This window comes from Clinocottus analis, unplaced genomic scaffold, assembly GCF_023055335.1.
Source record: "Clinocottus analis isolate CAN_PGR_092001 unplaced genomic scaffold, fCliAna1.0.p SCAF_5, whole genome shotgun sequence".
NCBI lineage: Eukaryota > Metazoa > Chordata > Actinopteri > Perciformes > Cottidae > Clinocottus > Clinocottus analis.
In genome coordinates, this window is record NW_027176207.1 from 7862808 (window position 1) to 7887886 (window position 25079).

The 25079-nt window shown below is 41.1% G+C and overlaps 1 protein-coding gene across 1 annotated transcript; it reads right to left on the bottom strand.

The window, feature by feature from the left end:
- Window positions 1-256: 256 nt before the first annotated feature.
- npas2 (neuronal PAS domain protein 2) lies at window positions 257-24068 on the bottom strand. Its single transcript, XM_068600515.1, has 23 exons — window positions 23671-24068; window positions 17313-17511; window positions 15996-16052; window positions 14896-15050; window positions 14672-14763; window positions 14270-14359; window positions 13730-13850; window positions 12443-12556; window positions 11583-11698; window positions 10449-10531; window positions 10249-10355; window positions 9990-10137; window positions 9729-9813; window positions 9494-9620; window positions 8448-8545; window positions 8249-8335; window positions 7743-8027; window positions 7129-7167; window positions 6871-7053; window positions 6263-6438; window positions 5894-5986; window positions 5583-5796; window positions 257-4029 (listed from the first exon to the last, which is right to left on the bottom strand). Exons 2-23 carry the CDS (start codon window positions 17366-17368, stop codon window positions 3841-3843), a joined length of 2715 nt encoding a protein of 904 aa, XP_068456616.1. The 5' UTR covers window positions 17369-17511; window positions 23671-24068; the 3' UTR covers window positions 257-3840.
- Between the last annotated feature and the right edge of the window lie 1011 nt (window positions 24069-25079).

Here is a 25079-nt window from a genome sequence, read left to right on the forward strand (position 1 = left end):
AGTGTTGAAACCTTGTTGCACAATATTGTGGATCAGTACTGCAGCCAAACCGTTTCTTCATCTTAATCTTTTTCATAGATTACCACTATAAAGATAATAAGGCTTTTTGCACTGAGAACACACATTTGAGAAACAGTCCTGTACATAAATAACTCTCTGTAAACATTTTGCTCAGAATACCAATACATATGTTTAAAAATATTTATTTCACAATATCCAGGTTGATTTATAAATAATTCTCTATACATCATTAATCTCAAGATATTCTAGAATGTAAACTTAATTTGTTAATTTATTTTTAAAACAATGTTAATGATATTTTTAAAGCTTATGTTGATGGTGAATACAGAAAGAAAACAAGTCGTACAAGTGACTGTGCAACACCAACGGAAAGAAAAGCTTCACCTCCTCTAATAAGACACTTCATTATCTTACAAAATTACTTTAATTTTAAAATCATTTAACATACATATATAATCTATTAGACATATAAAATAAACAACTATATATAGTCTCAACTTTATTTTTATTTTTTTACATTCTATTATACAATATATTCAATGTTTGTTTCTGCACTAAAACTGCAGAAATGTCTGTGCAACAGGTTTGTTTTGTTCGTGTCCTGGCAAATGTCGCACAGAAAGTGTTGATCGGACTCTCCACGCTTACATGTGTCAGTCGCTGTTTTACAAACCCAGAAAAGTTAAATGTGAATCACATGCCTTCAAAAACAATAACACTCAATAAAAAAACCCCATGAAGAAGGAAAGCACTCAGAAAGTTGGATAAAAAAAATTAAATAAAAAGGTGCTGCAAATACTGTTAGGAACTACAAGACAAACCGTTCTGACAGAGCGGATGGATTATTTACAATAATGTGTGTAAAACAGTACACATTTGAAAAATCATCCTGCATCTAAACATGTGGAGACTGGGTGACTCGTCCAAAGGAAAAATAATTTCGGGCTTAATCCACACCTGGAGCAGAATGCATAAACCATCTCAACAGTCTTTTCCTGGAACACCTTTGCAAGGCAAACAATTGCATGATACCCGTTGTTTTGGAGACAAACTTGGACAGAACTCGGACTGATGCGTTTAAATAAAAAACAACCTCAAGGGGAGGTTTTACGGCGACGGACTGACCGGTGGAAAATGGTAAAAAGAAATCCCCAAAATATCTTTAGCTGTCTTTCCGTGATTTTAATTAAATTGAGAAAAGAGGGGAGAGTAAAACATGTAGTCATTTATGGCACCTCTGAGTTGCTGGCTGATCTACACTTCACTTGCTAAACGGTTGCTATACTACAGGTGAATGTATAGAAATGCATAAAGAGACGGAGACGTCCCTCAACCATCTGAAACAAATCTTGATGAACAATTGCACTTTTTCTTAAACGTTAAACCACTGAAACCCTTTTAACTACAAAAAAAGGAAAATTCCCCGTTGGAGACATTCTGCTTGATCTAGCATTCAGAGTAGTCATTTAATTCATAATCAAGGTGAACATATGACCTTTGACTCCAGAGTTTCGGTGTTTAATTATGTCTCCGCACCACATTCCTGCTGGACACAACTGATCTCTTAAAAAAAAAAAAAAAAGATACTACCGATAAACGGTTGGAGGAATGTTATAACATTTTCATTAAAAAAATACTTCCATATAATTTACATGGTACAATGGCTTATTATACACCTCTATATACATCGTACATCGGTGGTGAAACATTTAAAACATTATAAATTAACATTCTTCTTTTTCATATTGACATTGCACATAAAGTGTGAACGGCACTGAACGTACATGTTAAGCATTCTTGTCGTCCACTCTGAACAGCATCGGTCCTAAAAAGGGCTCTCATGGGGATAACCCAGACCAAACGGTCCTACTGAGCATGAGCTTCTTATAAAGAGGAGCACAAGTTCTGCAGTGAGACGTTCAGGAGACAATGAGTCATAATAAAGTGAGTTTTTCCTGCTGAGCTAGAAACAAGTGTGTGATCCAGGAACATATTTAAAAGATAGATTTTGAAATTCGATCTATGAAGTCAGTCTCTGTTCTGTTTTCCGTTCAGTATGCAGGTTGTCAGGTTGGAACAAGAATCCAATCATGGCAGTTACAAGAAGCTTCATCAGAGAATCTCTCAACATCTGATGAACTCAAAGTTCAAAAAGCACAGTAAGAGAAGATTGTAACATCTTGGAATACAAACAGAACTGCTATGAGCAACCTCCAGACAGACACCTAAAAATATAGTGTTTTTGTTGTGATATTCCAAACAATGATACATGAGAGCTTTCAGAGAAACTAAAATCTCGCAGTATTTCTGTTTTTACGACAATATCACATTCACAGCAGGAAGTGGTGTGTTTCCTTGTAAATGAGCTCATTTGGTCATGATTAGAGTGTACACTTAGTGACTTCTCAGATGGTGGAATGAACCAAAAAAAATACTGTTCAGTTTGTGTGTGTGTGTGTGTATATGTATATATATGTATATGTGTATATAGTAAGACAAGACATGACCTTTCAATGTCTGAAAGAGCACATCAATTCAAACCTTTCAGTAAAAAACAAGTTTCTTAATCCCGTATATTGTTTCAAATATGTACTGTATGTATAAATAGCATGAAGTGATTTGGGGTTTCCGTAAATGGATAAATTAATCTTATTAGCTACCTTCAATATATTAAGTGTTCAAACATAGATTGGACTTACTGATGAAACGGTTGCGAAAAAGCACCCGACATATATATTTGTAATAAATCCAATACAAATCTAGATGTCATTTGTTTGAATTTGATGCGGAAAACTAAAAATTATATCCGTAGAAAATATAACTTTGTATTCCAAATGGACCTGAGCTGGATTTTTAAAGCCGTAATCAGACAACTGTCAAACCGCACCGTGGACGGACCACGGTGAAAGGCACAAATTTCTCCCCCCCCTCTGGTAGCTTGTTTAAGGACTCAGAGCGCATCAGAAGCACCTGAAATCAGGACTTTGTTGTCCTTTCTCAGTGGAAAGTGGTGCGACAGTTGCAGCAGCATCCCTCCTGCAGTCCCAGATTGAGGCTTTAAAAATCTAGATAGACCTTTCTAACAGTTGGAGAATATTCCCCCCAGCCACCAGTTTAGCGTCGTGTTGCATACAATGCTTACTCGACCTGATCTCAGGGACAACATCTCCCCGCCACTCGTTTTCACAATAAAGTCCTTCTCTTGTCACGTGCCGCCATCGTAGCTGCAAGTAAATTATGTTTTTTTTTGACAGAATGGGAGCGGCGCTGGATGTCTGCCAGCTGTAATAAACATCAACGCCAAATCCCTTTTATGAGATGAACCATTTATACTGGAGCTAAGCATCTGAACAGGCCTGATTATTGTCGCTGGGGACGGGTGTCGAGCTGTAATCAGTGAGGACAATAGAATATTAATTCAGGTGCAAAAGTAAATATTCTACCTTTTGGTAGGGGGCGGGACCCAAGTGCAAACACACTGAGAAGGAAATGCTCCCAAATGAAACACTGCCACATGTGAAAGTGGCATCCTATTGAGAGCTTTGGTAATCCACGTGTTGCAGCAGTTTCACTGACTGACGACAGGGTGATGGAGGCTGAGCCCCTCAGACTCTCCTCGGATCCTGCAGACGACGTTCCGGTCCTGCAGCCTCTGCTTATGGTTTTCTCTCCGGTGACGTACTCAACCGCCTTCCACTTTTAGGCAGCTCCTCGGCAGAACTTGATGTCGAGGTTCACTTCGAAATGCCACAACACGCTGCCGCCGACACGGCGACGGCACAGTGGGATATCTCAGCGCTCAAGCCCAGGCCCAACGCGCTACTGAGTCAGCATATTTCGAAAGTCTGAAACACTGCCAGTCTGGTTTTGGGAATGTTGGTATTGTCTTTGTTGCTGTTGCGCCTGCGGCAGTTGCTGCTGGATGTATCCCACAGTGCTTTGCTGTGGGACATTAGTGGTGTGTAAGAAGGTGGGAGTAGATCCACCGTGCACAAGTCCTTGAGCCATCTGGAGACACAAAAGAAAACATCAGTCTTTCTTAAACTGTTGCCCGTTTATTAATAAGCAGTGTCTACACCTGTGGTTCTCAAATGGAGGTACGCGTACCCCTAGGGGTACGTAAAGGTACTCCAAGGGGTACGTGAGATTTAAAAAAAAAATCTATTTAAAATTAGCATTCATACAAAAATCCTTTAAAAATAGTTATGTAATAAATATTCATTAAAACATAAGTGTAAGTTCATAAACTGAGTTTTTATATTAATTTAATTATGCTAAAAATCCAGAGTCTCCCCCATATCAGGATGGTTTGACCCGACCAGGAGCACGCTACTCGTCAGTTTATCACTGCCGCCTTAAAACTCAAACAACAAGCCGTGGTTGAAGCGTAGCGGCAACGCTGCTGAAAACATCGAGGGACAAATGGAGACCAGAGTCGGCAACATGCCGTTAGTTTTCAGACGACAATGTTTTAATGGGCTGTGAAAAGGGAATGAGCTGGAAATGCAGCAGCGTCTGCACGGACGCAGCGGCCTCAATGACGAGCAGCATTATGGGCATTATAATTATTATAACCCTGATGATTTTTTGTTGCATATTTTTTGGTGCCCCAGCGCGCATTACGCCTTATGGGAGCGACGGCGCTGGACCTGACGTTGAAGGGCAGCGCTCACGCAGATTAAATACACAAGGTCAGCGTGGTGATGAGATGCAGGTGGAACAAATCAGGGCAGGGCTAATAATCACAAAGGCGGGACAACAGTAAGAAAGGAAGTAAACCCAGACATGACACGAGAGAGGGAACTTTTTAAAATCCAACAGGAACCAGACGAAGCACAAACCTAGGACCCTAACACCAACTCTGTGTCCTCCAAGAGTTATTACTCAATAAACAGATACACCTGTCACCAAATAACCGGCAGCAGCCCAGCGGCTGCTCAAGAGCCCCAGCAGCGCCGTAACATTTTCCCCTCACACATCAGCAGAGCAGGTTTTAATGACGTTTAACTAGCTGTAGTTTTGTTATAATGCAGGAAGAAGTGAAGGCAACTGCGAGTGGAAAAATAGCGCACTTTTTGGAGAGAGAATGAATTAAAGTCCCGATGCAGAGAGGTGATGACACGGTCCTCTATGATCCATGAACGCACACAAGAGGAATGTGTCTGATTCAACTCTCACAAGAAAAGTATGATATCAAATCTTGGGTATGGAACTTGTGACTTGTGCGTGACAACCAAGTCTGGAGAAAATGATTTATGTGGCCTAATGAATTTCAGAGCTTTGCTGCAAAGCCGAGGTTTTAGAGTGATTGAAAACAACACGGATCTCTGACAGATTTACACAGTAGCTTGTTGCTGTGGTAACCAAGGATTTAGGTGCAGTGTAATGCCTGAAATCATCATAAATCAGTGAAAAAACACCCATTGGTAATCAAACAGAGCTGCATTATGCAACTAGCCATGACACATTACTTGTAGTCAAAAGCCGAGAAGTCGAATGGACAACACTTCACACAAAGGGACGGACGCACGTCATCAGTACGCAGCCGGCGGACGTCGTACCTGAAAGAACTGCTGCGGCTGCTGCAACTGCAGCGCGTGAGGAGAAGCCAGAGGCTGAGTCTGATAGGCCGACGGGGACTGGTTTGCGATGAAACTGTTGTGTGGGATCATTATGGGGGACGTGAAGATCCCCGGGGAGGGAACGAGGACGGCGTTGCAGTTGACCTGTTGCATGGCGAACGACGGGGCGATGATCTGCTGCTCCAAGGTGTATCTGTTTGGAGGGCACAACGACGAACTTAGGCACAATATGAAATAGCACCGTGCAAACGGAAAGGTGTGTGTGTGCAGTGGAATTAAACACTTCTCACATGGTTTGGGAGATGCCCATGTTGCACTGGGAAGGCTGTGAGGTGACACTGCTATTGGGAACCAGCGTCTGCATCGGCTGGTTGAGGAGCATGCTGCAGGAAATAAAACCGGTCACTGAAAGAACACTCAAAGCAAGGTTTCAGAGAACATTTGCCTCTTAAAATGAATATCAAGGGAATACAACACTAAAAAACAAGGTGATAACCAGTTGAAGAAAGATGTTTTCCCTGCTATCTGCATCTGCTATTCATAAAGCTGATGGCATACTAGTCATTTCAAATAATGTATGCCTTACTGCCAATGTCATCTGCGGTTTGAAGTGGCTGGATTTCACATTTCATGATGTGAAACATCATATAGTCTCTCACCGTAATTGTCCATCTTGATTGAACTCGCCGTCTGTGTGTCTTTGGTTGGCATCCTGCAGAGACCTCGTGCTGGTCTGAGAGAACATCATGGGGTTGCTGTAGAAGGGCATCGTCAGGCTTGTGTTCGTCTGCACGGGCACACTCACCGACTGCGCCTGCCCGCTCCGTGCAATCCTCTGAAACGAAGGAAACGCACACAGCATGTAAAAACTGAACATGAAGCTAATATTTAATACACAGATACTTCCTTCTTGGATGAAAATACAGTACAAGTAGGCAAAAGAAACAAAAACAGCACCTGAATCATCAGGCTTCTGTTTCTTTTTACTACAGTGCACACAAACACCAACTGCGAGCAGCATATGGCTGTCATACTGAATGCCGCCCGTTGTGATGTTATATCTTTAAATAACAGACTGACATTAACGGCTAAATCCATAACCTGCCTCCTGTGGTGTCGTGAGCGCTGAAGTAGGCTACCGGTCGTCAGCTGCTAATGACTAAAAGTTCATTTGATTCAATATTTATCCTCCTAACAAACACTACAGGATATGTTTCCAAAGAACAGTTGTTTCACATTTGTATGTTTCACTGGTGCAGCTCTGTACCTGTGTTGAGGGTGAGCTGTTCTTCCTCAGGTGAGGGGATGAATTGTGGGCCCCGCAGGACAGTGCTTTAGAGTGGCCCGAGTGCTGCCTGGTCAACCCTGCCTGGCTCTGCTGGGCCGCCCTCCCTGATCCCTGCTGCTGCTGCTGCTGCTGCTGCTGCTGCTGCTGCTGCTGCTGCTGCTGCTGCTGCTGCTGCTGCTGCTGCTGCTGCTGGGGCTGTTGCTGCTGCTGCTGCTGCTGCTGTTGCTGCTGCTGTGCTTGGCCAAAGTAATTTTGGATAGGTTGCTGTAATAACATCTTACACACACATAAACAGACATATTGATCTATCCTTCATTTACTTAAGAAAAGGTTTCGATTTAATTTGAATTGAAAGTTTTTTGAAAAAATTCTTGTTTATCACTAAAAGAAGACACACTAGTTATTTTTATTCAGTGTTTAAAACCACAGCAGTGTGCCTGTAATTCTTTAGATTCATTCATATTTAGGTGAGCTTACATTGGCAAACAATAAGGAAAGGACAGTCGATGACGGTTTAATTCTGATTGGCTAACTATTAATCGGTTGCACAAAAATGTACATTTGTGTTTCAAATCCCAGCTCCTCTCATGTTGCCTCCTCATCCAGCAGGCAATGCCGTGTGACAGTTTGTCTTTACTAGACAGTGCCAGTCTCTTCTGTGGGCTTATCTGGGGTTCATGTAGTGGTTAGAGTACTTGGACTGAGCTGGTTTGTGCCGGCCTCTTGGTGGGGCCCTTCCACCACCACTCTGAGAGGTTAGGTAATGTAAGCTAACAATACAACGTTGGATTTCCTTAACAACTCATACTTACATGCCAAACTTTTTTTTTTATGTCTAGATTAAGTGTTACCTGGAGATTAGCGAGGTGAAGCTTCTCTTTAATGTCGTGCAGCTCCTGCTGCTGCGTCTTAATGTCAGCTTGCAGAATGCGCGTCCTCTCCTCCAGCTGCTCCTTCAGCTGGTTCATTACACAGAGCTGCGGCTGCTGCACCTGATACATGGCCGCCGCCGTCGACTGCTGCTGCTGCTGCTGCTGCTGCTGCTGCTGCTGCTGCTGCTGCTGCTGCTGCTGCTGCGGCTGCGGTTGCTGCTGCGGCTGCTGATGCTGCTGCTGCTGCTGATGTATTGGCTGCTGCTGCAAAGACATGATCCAAAAGACAGGATTTGTACTTTTTTGTTATGGCTTATTCTTGTGATTCTCACACCTGAAATTGGTACACATTGGAACACATATGGCTTTAAGGCACAAGCAACAGATGAAATGAACACAAAGCAGCACCCGTCATAGCAATAAGACATTGTACACAAACAGTGGAGAGGAAGGCAACAGGCAGGAGAAGAAGTCTAAGCACTAACCATTGCGGAGCGCTTGCTGCAGGTGGGAGAACGGGAAAGGCTCAGTTGGGGAGCGAGGTCAAAGGAATTTTGTCTTTGTGGCAAATTCTACAAGGAAAATGACAAAGTTTTACAATACATCTTTGCAATCTGTGACATGATGTTGCGTCAACTTGTCAAAAGAAAGACAGACCGAGACAGGTAAACCTTGTGAACTGACCTTTGAACTACTAGGTTGGAGTCTGGCAGATGTCTTCTCGGTCCCAATGGAAGCAGACTGCCATGATGGCGTGCAGGCTTCTGTGTAGGAATTAGCTGCTGCAAGACAGACAGGTCACCTCTAAATACACTGAGATAATAGTAGACTGAGGATGTGTTTAGTTAGGTCATCACCAACAGCCAATAAAGGCTCGATACAAGTTCTGCTCATTTCATGAGTGGGATACAGTTTATTATAAATCTTTCGGCGCTGTGCTCCTCCGGGAAAGAACAGCTTCATTAAATATTTGCTTGTATGCAATAATCTTCCTTGTTTAAAGAGTGGGCTCTGTATTGTGAATATGTACTTACAATGTATCAAAAAACATGAGGTCTCTATTGTAGGAATAACAAATAATCATGTGATTATAATTGACATTAGTGTATTAATAACACTGTAATGAATTGTCAATTTTTCGTAAGCAGAGCAACTATCGCCTCTGAGTTAAAATGCATTTCCTGGCTGGTTTTATAACAATACCGCCAGATTGCCCCCTCATTCTGCCTCTGCCTTTAACCCACCAACTGGGATGCATTCAGCGGGTGCTTTTTCATCGTAGCCGACGCAAAATGAATAAGCTGAGAGAAACTATTTGGCTATTTCTCTGACATACAGTTTTATGAATATGTCTTTGTAAATAGTGAAAGCTTTTTTATGTGTGGGAAGACAGCAGCAGCAGCAGCTATGTTTATGAAAAGCAACTGTAATTAGTCTGCACGGCTGCTGTGTATTGGTCATAAACATGCAGATGGAAGTGAAAAGTTTTAGACAGTGGGTGGAAGAGCAGCTGAAGTCAGAGAGAATGGAGGCTCAAACGAACAAGGCATGCTAAAGTAAGCCTTGGAAACATGTCACCATAGGTGCAGCGTCATCCACATATATACAGGTAGTGGTTTTTTTTTACTTCTAGTGCTTTGTTACACCAGCTATTGATGGCGGCTGGATTTCTGCATATATTAACCTGCTGTTGAGTGAGTGAGCACTTTAGAGAGCAGAGGATGACTCACATGCAGAGTCCGACATGGCCGTGTGGGAGGACTTCCGGGAGCTGTGGGAGGATACCGAACGTGCGCCGCTGTTTCGGTCCCGCGGAGGGTCCAGTGTGGAGCAGATGTCCAAGTACAGCTCCTGAGCCTGGGACACAGAGCGATGATCAACACAGAGGGTCTGATCTGAAGCTGAAATAAACACTGACTGTGAAAATGCCCCCACACTGGATGTAGAAGGGAACATAACGCTCACCTTCACTGAAGAGGGAGCGTTCTCAGGTGGAGACAGCTCCTCAAAGCCGACCGCTCTCCTCCTCTCAGCTCGCACCTCAGCATAACTGACAAAACAGCATATGGAGAGAATATGTGTGAGTGTATATCTAATTTAACATGACTCTAAACAGTATTTGAAGATGACCAAGACCTTGCGCGTCCATAATCTCAGGACAATACATTAGAAAGTGCACACATCTCTCCCTCTGCAGACATTAGAGCACAGGGTGCAAAGACTTACCTGACGACAGTGTGAGTGCAGACAATGAACTCAGGCTTGGAGTTCCACTGGTGATAAGTGATGTAGTAGTGCGTCTGCAACCAAATCCACTGCTGACCTTTGGTCAGGAAGCGATAGTAGCAGGATTTACCTTTTCCAAACTGCATTACTGAGGAAAGGAAAAACAGAATGTAAACCTGGTCCACATATTTTCTGAGATGCATTCGTGGACGCGGTGGTGGTGACGGCGATTGAAAAACGAGAGGCGACAGTTACTCACGCTGCTTGTGACACTGAGCTATAAGCTCCAAGTCATCCACATGATAGTAATCGTAGCCAGAAGTTCCAAGAACCTCGAAGGGTAAATATCCAATAATCGGTGACGCTCTAGAACACCAAAAGGAGATGATAAACATACAAGGAAGACCAATTCTTGCGAGAACAAAAAAGCAACACTGATAAATCTGGTAAATTGTTTACCTGTGATCTAAAAACAGGAACTTCCATTCAAGGCTGTGTCTGGATGTGAATTCATCGCAGGGATCTTCCACATTACACAAATCCTAAACAAAAATAACAGCGCGAGAAAGTCACTCTTGGGATTTCACTGCAATACAAGGAATTAGCTGTCTTATATTATTTTATTTTTGCCGAGGTTACTGGGAGATTTGAATCTCATCTGCTAGATTCAGCTACTCTAATGTGAGTAAAAAGAAGTTATACATCAGGTCCTGTCTTCAAATCGTGCACTTTGTTCATACAGCTAAACACATTTTCCCAAATACAATGTAGTCCGTTGAAATTTAGAGGGGATTTAACCATTTTTAAATGAGAAGTTTAATTCCTACAGCTATGTTGGTATTTAATGTTTGTAATATGAAATATATCTCAAAATGCACAGTATGTTGCTGCTCTAAGGTCAAGCAGTTAACTTTAGTGCCTGACAATTATTTACATTCAATCATATGTGTTTGAAAGTTGTCTGTGGGAGTAAAATAGCACTCAACAATACATCAAGTGGAGAGTTAAAATAACTGCAGATTAAAACCGGTATTTGCAGTAGATTTGTTCGAGGGAAAAATGTATCTATATGTCATATGGCGCAGACTACACGGCTACCGTCTCTCCATCTGGAAAATCAGTGCAATCAGTGTCTTTTACATTTTGGAATACGTACTGGGGGAGAGCTGAAGCCTGTCCAACAGATCTGGTTTTTCTGATGCCTTTTTCTCATGTAAGGCAGAAAAATGTGAGCAAAAAAGCAACAATAAAAACACCTGCCAAACTTGCCTTATTAGCATGTTTTAGAACGGATATTTAACTGTTACTGTGATATGTGACATTACCACGATCTCAGAAAGGTTACAGGAGTTTGATTTACTTCAATAAGTCGTGTCCAAATTTGAGCTCAGAGAGCACCTCTGGGATCAGATGTAATCAGTTGGAATGTACACATTGTGCAACAAGAAATCTCCAGATAGTGAGAGTTTGCACGGACTAAAATGAATGATCCCTCACACAAAATCCCACCACCTGTTTTATTTATTTTTAAATGTAATGACACACATTCTGAGAAAAAAAGACACAAGATTTTAACATCCGGACTGGTTTTACCTTTACAAACTGTGGAGTGACTAATCGTACAGTAGCAATGAGGCAGACTTGCTCCTCCAGAGATGACTGAAGGCTTCTTGGCAGAGTCAAATCGAGCCCGTTACAAGATGTAGGCACTATGTGAAAGAAGACAAGATACATGGGGAGTAAAGTGAGATGTGACATCCATCTTAATTCTATCCCATGAAAAAGAACCTTCTTTTATATCTTTTTCCGTTGAGTTGGTTAAAGCTACTACAAGGAACTTTAACTTTGTGTTGATATTGGCGGTCCCTGTGGACAAAAGCAATTGTGTTTCCAAACACCGGCGTCTATTAAGAAAACCTCTCATTTTGTTGCAGCAGGGTCTTGCCGTCTGCCCTGCGCGGTCCTGGTTTTGGTTCCCCTGTGCTTTTGTTTATCCCACTGATTCCAGCAATACAGCCTTGGCCTTAAGCAGCGTGGTGTTGTTGTTGGCTTCCAGAGGGGACTGGCAGAGCAGTGTGGCGAAGCTCTGTTCCTGGCCGGAGGAGGAGGAAACACTGCTGCTTGGCGGGCAGCTTTCCACCTCCTGCTGGAGCACTGGCTGCAGGACGGTTTCTGGTAAACCTGCGCGACTTTGTGGTGGAATCCGACCCAGTGGCATCGATAAAAGCATTAGGAATAACTCATAGAAATAGCCAATCTCCTCACCAATGGTCTCCTTTACTTATGTAGGTCATATAGTCATAAGTATTAAGTCAAGACTTTCCTAACTAGTTGAAAGTTCCTCACAGTAACTTTAAGCAAAAGCAGATTAAGAGCATTTATGAACTTTAAATGCATTAAAGTTACAGATTTTACTGAAGTCTTTATAACAAGTAGAACATAAACTCCCTTACCATTGTTATGAAACTTGAAATTGCCCACAAACTTGACGTACTCGTATACAGGCGGTTCCTTTGGGTCAATGTTACCTCTGGCTAGATGACAGCAAAATTCAATATGGGCCTCGCCTGAAAAACAGAAGATTGTATTTTCAACCTTAAAAACCTATTCATAATCCAGCATCTTTATAACAGAGTATCTCTTAATGAGGAGCGTCATGATCATGTCTGTGTGTTTTGTGTGACACGAACAGCACAGTATTTCCTGGTCTGCATTATGGAGAGAAAAATCTGAAAAGTGATTTCTATGAAGCCTTGTATTCACAATACTTCAACAAATCTCACAAAAGATAATGTCCGCTAACAAGTACTTAAACAACAAAGGGTTATGGCATAGCGCTTATGTAATATTTTAATATTCAACAATACATTGTGTCCATAAATTGGCAGAGTCAAATAAGTATATTTATGTTTATTAACTTGAAGCTTCAGTCGTTTTCCAATGTGACTGGACCGATCAAAGGCTTGACCTCGACTTTATTTAGGATGGAAGTGTGCATCATTTGCAAGCAGTTACAGGTGGTGGTGAGGGGGAGAGGAGGGGGGGGGGGGTTCCACAAAGACTCAAAAATCAAAATAGTTTTCAGTGGAATTGACGACTTGAAGATAGATGCCTTTTAGGTGAATTAATACAATATTAGCAGAATTTTTAAAAAGTTAGGCAATCATTTTGATGCAAGAAAGAAAAAAGACGAATGTCTCTTCTGAAATGTGCCAAAGAGAAGGCGATCGCTCCAGACATGGCTCTGTGACAGTTTGCTATTTAGGCTTCTAAGTATAGGCCGAGACACTAGCTCCTCACCATCGCTCTTTCTCAGTAAAGCCCAATAGTAACACAGGATTAAGGTCAGTGTCTTGAGCCCCATATACTACACTGCTTTGGATTACTGTGCTAACATAACAGTGATTTAAAGTCTTAACTATGATACTAAGCTAGCTCCTATTATTAGTGAAAGGGCTAATCATAGATCCACACTAATCATCAATCCAATAAACTTTGGACACCAATTCGGCAACCTGCTTTAAATATAGAAAGTTTGAACTTGGTAAAGAACTCGTCAAGTCAGGTATAGTTTGTATTAAAGATAAAAGCCTCTTTGAGCTGAAAATGAATAATGGTAACGCTGACTATACGTTTCTCTCACAAACTGAACTTTACTCCTCCTGATGTGGGCGACAACCAGACACAACGTGGTGTTCGAGCCAGACGTGTGTGCAGACGACACCCGGTAGGACACTCACTGTCAAGGAAGTCAGCAGCAATGGGGTCCGTCATCAGCATGTGGGATGATAGCAGCTTATACACCTCCCCGTGTTCCCGCTCCGGGAGGAAATTCAAGATATTTTGGTCCACCATATCTGACTAGTGCAAAAGGATAGATGAACTTTAAGCATTTTAAAGTAGTTCCAGATACACTCAGAGCTTATGGCAGCTTTGAAATGCCGCATACAGTAATTTATATTATTAATTTTCATTCATTCATTACCGGAAAGATGTTAAGAGCCACAAACTTAAATCTGGACGTGGTATTCAAACTATTTCTTGTAATTGTGTTGAAGGAACATCAACTTCCAACATGTCTTGATCAGATCAGATGAATTGTAGTCATAAATATATCAGTGCAGGTCAAATATCGGCCAAATAAAACATCGGTGAACTTGTCTTCTTCTAATCAAGTAGCATTTTTACTTATACATTCTTATAAAATAAAAACAGAACAACAAAAACAATGCTGTGTTAGGAAGAGAATAGGAGTCACCTATTTCAGCCTCTTCACTTACCGGTAAATGGCCGATGAGTGAAGACACGCTGTCAGATACGTATATGATGTTGCCATCTGTAGTTAACGCCACCAAGAAACCATCAAGGGCCTGTAGAAGAGAGAGAAATTGGGCACTTTGATGATGAGGTCATAAGGTTTAAGGGCACGAATGAAAAAGTACACTCTTATATTGTGACATGTCATCATAATGATCTGTGGTAGTTACATGCATTACAACAGGTTTGTGTTCCCTATTTGCCTCAAAGTGCCCCCCCTACTACGACCACACTTCGGAAGTTAACCCCAGTTCTCCATGGGCGTTGAAGGGAGAGGGTTCCCTTTTTGTTTTATTAACATTATTCATCAATGCCAGAGCTTAATCGACTCAGCTGTTCCACAAACACAACCTCCTGAGCTTTACCTCAAGCATTAGCTGAGTGAACTCCTCATTACTGAGGAACGAGGGCTTCCAGTCCTGCCTCACATCACACGTCTCGTTCTGCGCAGTGATGTCTGAAAAAGACAAGGCCGAGGTGAGTGTAACAAACTGCCTGAGTGTGTCATTGGGTAATATTGGAAGTAAAGAGGGAATGAATTAAGTGTGTCAAATATAAATGGGAATACATGCTGTATATATTTCCCTACCCTTCTGTTTCTGCAGGAAGTCAATAGTCCTCTGCAGGATGGTGGACTTGTCCATCTTGCGCGGATGGCCTTGACCCTGCAGCATGGTGCATAGCTCCTTGATGAGCACATTGAATTGGTCTCTTCTTTTCTTTTCTGATTTGTTACGAGAAGCCCTACAGCAGTCAACACAAGAGAACAATTATGAATCAGTGGAATCGCAGGTGGAAGCTCAGCCAATCAAGCGCCTGCAGTTTGTGTTTATTTATCCTGTTTAGACTGAGCATTGCTTTTCCATAGAAAAACTGGCCAAGACCGCAGGGAGACACTTATTTGCAGACAGACGTCGAACGGGGAGAGAGAAAGAAATGAGAGAGAGCCACACAGCAATATAGAACAGAATAAAGCGGATACATTTAAGATGTACATTTTCACCTTGATTTGTTTATTTGTTTTTTTAACTGTATCAGCTGTTGCTTTTCAACTTGCTTTGAGCCAACATCAATATGTTGCTGTAGTGTGAAAGCGGTCGCTCCTTGTGATGATCCCACACAGAAATATGAACTAACTCTGCAGCTGTTAAGCCTCTTTTATCTCCCTGTTTTGGATTTATTAAAGTCTCTCTTTGATATAATGCTCAAACAAACGCACTGTGCGTTACCTTCTACACAGCAAACAGCCTGAAAAAAGTTAGCGAGCTAAAGCATATTTTCCTGAGGAGTTGGAGGAATATTGGATACACACACACACACACATATACATATATATATATATATATATATATATATATATATATATATATATATATATATATATATATATATATATATATATAAACATATTTCACATCAAAGAGGTGATCAAAGTGATCATCGGTTGTGAATTCATTCTATTTTTTAACTAAAATGATCAGATGGATTTTCACTATCAAGGCCTTCATTCTTTACCATTATGTGACATTAAAGCTACAAGGTTCTTTAAAATAATGAACTACCACCAAAGAGGTTTTCCATCCCCATTATTTGAGTATTAAAGACCGAAACTACACATTGATTTAGTGTAGTTGTAAATACAGGAGTTAAAATGTCCGAGATAGAAACATAAAGAAAAAGACTGAGCACCTTTTTGCCTTGTCTTTCTCATCTTCGTCCATTAAATCGTCCACGCAGCTGTTGGTGCTGGAAAAGACAGGCACAGGGTGAATGTCGTTTGTTTGATGATTTCACAGTGTCCTCAGATAATAGCTTGGCATATTTATGAGTTGTCATGACACATTGTGGAATCTTTCATAATCTGCCTTTTTCACAGCGGACGTTTTGACTCGTCACAGTAGGAAAAGGACACGTTACTGATAACACTGACAGTGTCTCAGTGAGCCGTGACAGTGCGACAGTGAACCAGCATGCACAAACCCAAAACCGTGAAACCGAAGCAGCTAAATGGACTTCAGCCATCATTTGTTTTGTCATTTACACCCGCACCTTTTGTGACAAATGTCAAAATGTCTTCGGCAAAACAGACAAATTTAAGAAGGTAACCGAGACAAACTATGTTCCCGTATCTGTAAGCACTTTCCACCGCTAACACATAACTCTGTTCGAATAACCTGGTAACCCAGTTGAAGTGCCTTGTTTTTCTGCCGCATTTAACAGGTCACTGTGGCATGTAAACGTCCTACTCTATATCTGGTGTGTGCACACTCAGGCTCACACCATTTGATAGCGACAAGAAATATGGCTGAACGTGTGGAATCACATTTTATGTTTTAGAGGACACCTGTTCTGTCAAAGAGCAGAAGGAGGGCTTAACCAGCAGCCTGTGTTATCGTTTTTTACACATTCCTGCTTGTGAACACTTACTATCCGAGGCCAGAACGGCATGTGTGGACTTTAATATACTGTAACAAGTTTATCAATGGCAACAGACATAACCATAAAGTCATAAAGCATTGAGGTATATGTAAACAGCATCATACAAAAAAGACTTTAACCGGCCAGTATGCGAGTTGCCACAGATAAGTATTTTCAAGGTGTGCCTCCAGGCTTCTGCTCCCAGAACCTGACTCTTTGTCGGGTTCAAGTCGGGTTCAGAGTGTGTTGTTGAGTGAAGCTCCAGGCTGGTTGGGTTGTTTTAATTCAAGTTAAAGGGTGCTGTATACATAATAAAGTGTTACCAAAAAAATGTATTTTGTATTTTAGAGGATATTAATAATTAACCAAGTCCCCATTAATTCTTACTATACTAAAAGAAAACCGTTTAAAATGTTAACTCATTTATTTATTTTAGGCTTATATCGAGCACACTGATCTTAACTGGGAATCATTTGGAAGGTTAAAGAACTATTTGCACAATATAATATATGTAGATGTAAAGTACTGTGTATGGAGCAGAAACACAATAAAGATCACAAAGTGAAGGTCATTTGTTTTAATACTCACTCCCATTCCCTGCGGGTGGATGGACAGGGACCCCCGAAGTCAGAAAGGTTGTCCATACTCACTCCCTTCCCCAACCAGGTCCTTCCTGAAGTCTTAGAAGTCCCATCCGCGCTGACCGCGTCTGAACACTCTTTTGGGAAAGCCTAGCGTGGACCAGTTGCCCACCACCTCCACGAGTCCACTCAAGAAACACCAAATCCTGTGAAAACAGAGGCATTTTGTTGAAGGTAAAAAACGGTGTTGTGTAAATTCACAATGTAAGCAGACAGGAAGAGCCACTATTCATCTGTAAAAAAAAACAAAAAACACAAACAAGAAAAAGTCCTGCCATTTTTTTTTTACTATAAGGACATATATTAATGTGTTCTGCAGAATAACTATTAATAATACAATGTAAAGTGTACTCGCAATCTTCAGCTACTCCTTGGCTACAGTGCTTCATGACTAAAGAAGTGTTTTTGCACAGAAGGAGCTTCCCTGACCTAGAAAAATGTCTGAGGCAGAAACCTTTTGATAACCCAGCATAAAAAAAGAGAGAGTAGAACAGCCAGCTCCTTCACATCCTTTGTACAAAGCAAGCTTAAACAACATGGGGCAAACGACCTCTATTACAAACCAAACTAAGTACTCATACACGAGAGCCTTGGTCAGCTGCAATGAAACAACACACGGCTGTATTCAATTACAGATATTAATACAGTGTCTGCATATAGTCTTTACGTGGTTGACAGAATATACATCATCTCAGTCATCAAATATCAACCGTCTGAAATCAGCACAGTGACAAAGACCAACTGTTTTACTCCTTGCTTCTGTTAATTGTAGTCTTTCCCGTTGGAAAACTATACTTTCTTTTAGTCTTGATTAAATTAGTAGTTAAATTAGTTTGTGGTCTGGAAATATTTGACATTATATGATAATGATATCCAGGTTATTACGACAGCTGGTTGATAAAGTGAATTCCAGCAATCGTCAGTGTTTTTGCTAGTTCGTCCGAGTGATGTCCACAAGAAACCTCAAGGGAAACTAACATTATTTCATTTTCTATTTTTCCAAAACAAAACGAGACCCATTTTTCTGAATAATTACTCAAAAAACATTATAAGCCTCAGTCTAAAGAAAGTGGGCTGCACGGTGGTGTAGTGGCTTGCACTGACCCCTCACAAGAGGGCCCAGGGTTCGGATCCGGGTCTGGACGGGGTTCGGTTATTTTTCTGGCAGGTCCTTTTGTGTGGAGTTTGCATGTTCTCCGCGTGTCAGCGTGGGCTTCCTCCCACAGTCCAAAGACATGCAGCTTCGGTTAATTAGACTCTAAATTGCTTGTAGGTGTGAATGTGAGCGTGAATAGCTGTTTCCCTCTGTGTCTGCCCTACGATGGACCGGCCACTTGTCCAGGGTGTACCCTGCCTTCGCCCTTTGACAATGGAATCGGCTCCAGCGCCCCACGGGAAAAAAAAATACCCAAATTGTTTAGATGTAGGTTTCAATATCCTCCAAGCATAAATGAACTTGAAACTGTGAATGTGGTGAATGCACTTGCATTTATGTCACTCCATTCTAGTCTTTCGACCACTTATGTCAACCTTTACACATCAATGTCGGCTGGGATAAGCTCCAGTTCCCCCCTGCAACCTTCTCAAAGATAAGCAAGTAATGGACGAGAGGATGTCACGGTTTTATTGGGAGAGAAAAATAAGTATTGCAGCGCAATACATTTCTCCAGTGGTGCAACACGGGAGAAGATGACAAAGCAAGCCAGTGACAGCCAGCTGATGTACAAATAGCAGCTACTGTTAAGCTAAATGACGCTGCATCATGTAAAATCTAAGACCAGTTCATGGTTTTGTTATGCTCATATGTTCCTGTTCATGAAGCTAGTCGCGTCACCATTTCTGATCTGCTCCCCTGTTTCATATCACAAACTCTCTCCTCTCCACCATTCATGTCGCTGCTTCATAGTAAAAAAATTAAATTCCTGTCCAGCCGGCACATTCAATTATTTAGCAACAATTTATTTTTTGTTGCTTCGTTACACTGTCGTTCGAGTGCATCTGTTGATTAACATTCTCTCTGTTACGCACCAAATGGAATGGGTCGGATACAGCTATGGATCAAAAAGAAAATCAAACAGAAGGCACAAAGCAAGGAGGATCGCTTTAATAACTTATGTTCATCTACAACTAATTTGCAATAGACATTTACTTTTGACTGACAGCATTGTTTTTTTACCAATGCAGAACGTGTCCGTTGTCTTGAACACAGTTTCACATCACGTCTCCTGCTTATAGTCAAAAATCAAAACAAAAAAAATGAAAATGTAAACACCCCACCTTCAGGCTCAGCTGGTTAAAGGAGGAACAAACCAGTTCAATTGGAACACACCTTTCCATCGGAGTCTTACAACCAAACTCCTGTTTAGACAGATTACAGCGTCACAGGTTGAGCCGTAAAAATCCTTTCTGCAATAAAGTCCCTGAAGTGTTGAAACAGAAACTAAATGTTGAACATTTGTCTTAGGTTCATGTTGGCAAAATAAAAAAGGCCGACATGTAACAAATTAATTCATAATGATGACATTTCATCTATTGTGAAAATTTTCCACATCTGGATAAGTTAAAATATGCAATTTTTGGGATATCAAAAAATTCCTTGAAGCAGCTTTAACTTATCCATCGCTCCCACGCTGTGTGAAATGAATCCTCACATATCAGCCTGCATTCTTTTAACATATTGAGGGCAAACCACACCTTGCAAGGTTAACAGCTCAGGAACACCAGAGTCTAGTTACACTTGTGCCCTCGAGTATTTAAAGCCTTTAAGCAGCGACCTCAACTCATGACACACGTCTGTACACTCAAGTTCAAGTTTATGACTACACTCTGTACATACACAGGCTGTAAAATGGATAGGGACTACTACTCCAATAATAAATTACTTTATTATTCCACATTACCAAAGAGAAAACGCAAAGTAAGAATGGAAGTGTTTTTTCTTCTTCTTGAGAGCGTGTAGGTTTCATTTTAAAGTTTAATGGAGGTAAAAGCCCCCGCTGCCACAACAACTGAGCCTCACACCTCCCCCGGCCTATGGCTTGTTGTGGGATACAATGTTCTCCCTTAGTTGATCTAGTTTAACTGTACCTATGAGGTTTCCTGGGGCAAACAGCATTAGCACACTGCAGATTTCAAAATTCTCTGCACAGATTGTTTAATGCTGTGCTCAGACAGCAGACCTGTTCGCTGCTGAAGATACAATCTGAAAAGCCCTTGTTCCCTCTTCAATTTGACTTCTTCCTCCGTCTCATCCTTATACTGATGCTGGTCTTTGAACAGAGCAGTCTGTCACCTTGTAATGAAGTCCTGTCATGCTATCTGTCAGATCCTCTTGTACAGAGCTTGCAGATCAGCTTTCAGATCAGGTAATGGTAATTATGGAGGTAATGGTGGATTAGCTATCGAGCACACGTTTTTTTTTGATACCGTCGGTAGCTTTACGATAATAATGGCTCGCAGAAGACCATGGGCATGGATGATGGATCTTGACAGCAGATATTATCCTAAAACTTTCACAGGCAAAATACCTGTTTGACATCAGTGATTGAGGAGTGGCCGGCAAGCGTGTCAGCTTGAGCCCAAAAGTAGTGCTGCTGCAACATTCTATGAGCATTACATTCGCATCTGACACACAGAATGGCTACACAGACACCCTAGCACATTATTGTCTGCCATACAATCTTGCAGTAGTTTCAAAATGATGAAGCAGACAATCACAAAATTCTCCAAGACTTTTTTTGTTGTTGTTGCGTATGTGTTTTCTTGGCAATTCATACGACAGTGCAGTTTATCTTTAATATAGAATGTAAGCCCAATATAAGAAAACCTACTTTACATCTGAATATAATATAATAATCTACAACTCTTAAATAGTAATTAAGACTTGCAAAATTCCCAGGATCGGTTCATGGCCATACTCAATTTTTCCAAAAATTAGATTAGGTCAAAGAAAAAAAACAGGCGTTTTCAGTTTCTCCATTGATTTCCCAGAAACCTTGTCACAATATATCAATATGGAAACCGTATGAAGCTCATCCTCTCCTCAATGTTTAATCACTAAACTGAAATGGTCAGTATGGGTGGCTAATACAACTGAAATATCATAAGTTCAAACCCAGCCAATATTACCATCTATGACATTTTAATTCCAATTTATTGATATTTCAAAACAGAAAATGTAAATGCCACAGGTAATTTCGACACCATAAATAAAAATGCAAAGCATTACTTCAGACTGACAAACTCCTAACGTAAAAAACAGTGCTGCTTTCAAAAGAGGCAAACTGGGTAAGTTACAAATAATGGCTCCATTAATGGCTAATAAATTATTTAGCAAATCAATATCAAGAAACAATGACACACACATACATTCTGTACAAACACCAATCAAGGGTTCAACTAAACATGAGCGAAGACCTGATTCGATTACTGAAAGCTCACAATAAAGGAAATGCTCATCATCACTAATACTTCATTTTTGTTGACAAAATGTGTCTCTCTCCAGTCAGGATGAATTAAAGAGTGACAATTCATAAAGGCATAAGTTATTATTTTAAAATTGATGGAGAACAATATTCTATCTGTAATACTACAATAAATCCACAATAAAGAAAGGACTATTTCTAGGGCGGCCCCGTCTCGGTTGAATCTTAGTTGAGTCAACAAAGATTTCTTTCACTTTTTTTTATGCTCAATGACTTATTTCCACGAAAGTTATGAGCACATCTTACACAACAACTAAACACAAGGTTTAGAGTGGTGCCTTTGTGAGTCTTTGAGGCTAAACTCAGTTCAACTAATCAATTTGTCGACAAAATGTGTGTAAGTTGCCTACAAATTTAATTATATAATAAGAATTTAAGGACAGCCCTAACTTTTTTACTTTTAATGTTTCACCAGCTCTCTCTCTCGCACACACACACACACACACGCACACACGCACACACACACACACACACACACACACACACACACACACAAACACAGGACAATGAATCAGGTAATAGACTGCTCGTGAGGGCCGGCTTTCTAAGGGGCGAACCACAATTCCAGCTGCGGGGTTCACAGCGTTTTTGCTGCTCTTGTGCTGACAGATTAATTTAGGTTACTTGCTAATCCAGGTACTGACTGCTACTGTCTGGTTGGGTGAAAGTTTACATTGCCTGACCACCTGCACCTGCATCTAGTTTCGAGCTGACAGCTCAAGCTGTCAGGTAAACATTAACAGGGCCTGGACAAGCGGAGTGCAGTCCCACTGTAAATGTTTGGTTTGACATGTATCTAGGTCTGCCCCAAAACATATTTTTTATGGTTAAATATTAAAATACAGAACAAGTTATCTATAAACGAGATTTATAACGAGAGTAATATCCTAAACCTATAAAACATGTGATCACAATCGTATCTTTCGATTATGTTGACATATTAGCACTATATATATATTTATACACACACACATACATACACTGTGCACATATAGCTAATATGTCATATATTTATATATATATGCATATGCACGGTTGTGAACTTAGTTTAGATATAATAATGTCAGAACGTATTTCTCAAATCTTTTTTTTTTAAGTTTCCGTTTTCTGTTAAGATTTATGGTTATAAGTGATAAGAAAACAGGAAACACTTATCTTGGTTAGACACTAAAGGAAAAACAGCGGGAAGGCCAATGAGTGTACTCAATGACCCTGCACACATAGTAAATAAGTAATTCTGCCACACTTCATTCACAGGTCTTTATACGAAAACCATGTCGACTGCAAACTAGAAACCCAAAATGTCAAAGTAATGTGAACTCAAAGCTGCCAGATTGGGTAACATTAGCCTAACCTGAGCCTGCTGAGAAATTATTAAGAATTTATTTTCCTGTGACATTCAACATTTTTGCTATCTGACGTCTTACAACGACGAGCATCCATTCAGTGTTTGCCATGAATGCCATCGACAGTGGCACAACGGGGAGAAAAAGGTTGTGTTTCACCTCGTAAGCAGGGCACTTGATGGCAGTGAGCTGGAAACATGCAAGCAGCGTTCAAGAGCATCGGGTATTTGTAACTCCTGCATTTGACTAAATACATCTGCAGCCTACGCAGTCTGGGTCTTGCAGACAATCTTGGAAAAGGGGGTGCTAATCCTGCTGTCGACGCTTTCTGCCGCGTCTCCCTTCACTGGAAAAAGAGGCCACTCGTGAACTTTGATTGTCACACAGACAGTGGAAGCGGGTGACAGCGATATGACAACCCTTTATGGTTGCGCTCGAGCCGCGGAGCTGAAAGCTTGAATTAAATCCCACGTACCTTGACAAGGGGTCTCCAGCTGAAATAAAGCTCCGCGCGCAACTTTGATGAATCTGGACATTGTATTTAAAAGTACAGCATCGCAACTGAGCGCAAACTCACGTCAGCAGCGTCTGACTGAAAGCGCTACATTGTATAACAACGCCGAAGTTAATAACGTGCTGTTAATAATCACCGGCGAGCGGTCTGTGGCTTTGGCGGTCCTCGTTTATCAACAACGCACGAAGAGAGAGAGAAAGAGATAGAGAAATAAAGAAAAAAGTCGTGGTGTTTGCCCGTTGCGGGCTGAGTTCGTCTATTTTTTTTTTTTCCAGGCACTGTACTCCACATCCTCCGCTGGCAGCGACTTGTAAACAGGACCGAGTGGCTGAGAGCAGAGAAAGTAGGTCAGCTGGTAGCTCAATACTCGACCAACGGCGGCAACGGCATAAGCAGTCGGCTGTGCAACGCAACCGAAAGAAACCTGTAGTGACCAGAAGGAGGAGGGTGATTGTAATCTTTAACACGTGCTAAATGCATAATAGCACCCCACTGAATGTCATGCGTAAGTGTTGCCTGTAATACCCGTGCACGCATGCCAAGAAGCTTGATCTATTAAAGGTCCTCATTTATCCAGATGGATCAGCCCGGTGTGAACTCGTAAAAGTAAGGGACAGTGAGAAGGCAGATCACATGTGAAGGAGGAGGTGAGGGGGAATGGTGTCTCCTCCATGCAAGACGTAGCAGATTAGCCTGTCTGACCCTGTCTGTACGTTTATAAACCAAACATTTAAATCTGGAAGGAAAGAAAAATAAATACAAATGTGACCATCAAATTAATAAGCAAAACAATAAGCTGTGGGCTTTTTGTTTCCCCCCTCAAGTACTTCCCACTTCCTATGGATTTTTATTTTTTTACAACTTCCTGGTTGCCTTTTCCCTCAGCTGAAATGTGGGTCAGCAGGCTGCATGACTAATTTCAATGGCTCATGATGGACCAGCTCCAAATGTTTTGCTTCTCCTAAGTGATAACAGAAAAGGCTACAGATGCAGATATTCATGCACCTGTTGACAACTTTTAGAACAACTACAATCACAGTTAAGACAAGCTGTCTACTTTAAGACTGTATTTTGAGATAATAACAAGGATGTGAACATGTAAACTCTAAACAACCCTGTCGTAATTGATTGTCATAATCAATCAGTTTGTTAATTATTCCACGGTTAATCTGTGCAATCTCCACAGAGTATGTCAACAATTGCCAGGCTTGAATTGGATAACGAGGCAGGAACCTACTACTGATTGTCAAAAGGGAGACGTTAATATGATTTTTTAAATTTTTATGACAGACATAAATGTTATTGAGTGTTTGTACTGATAAAAGGGAAAAACAACCTGAACAGAAGCTATTACAATTGCAGTTGCTTTA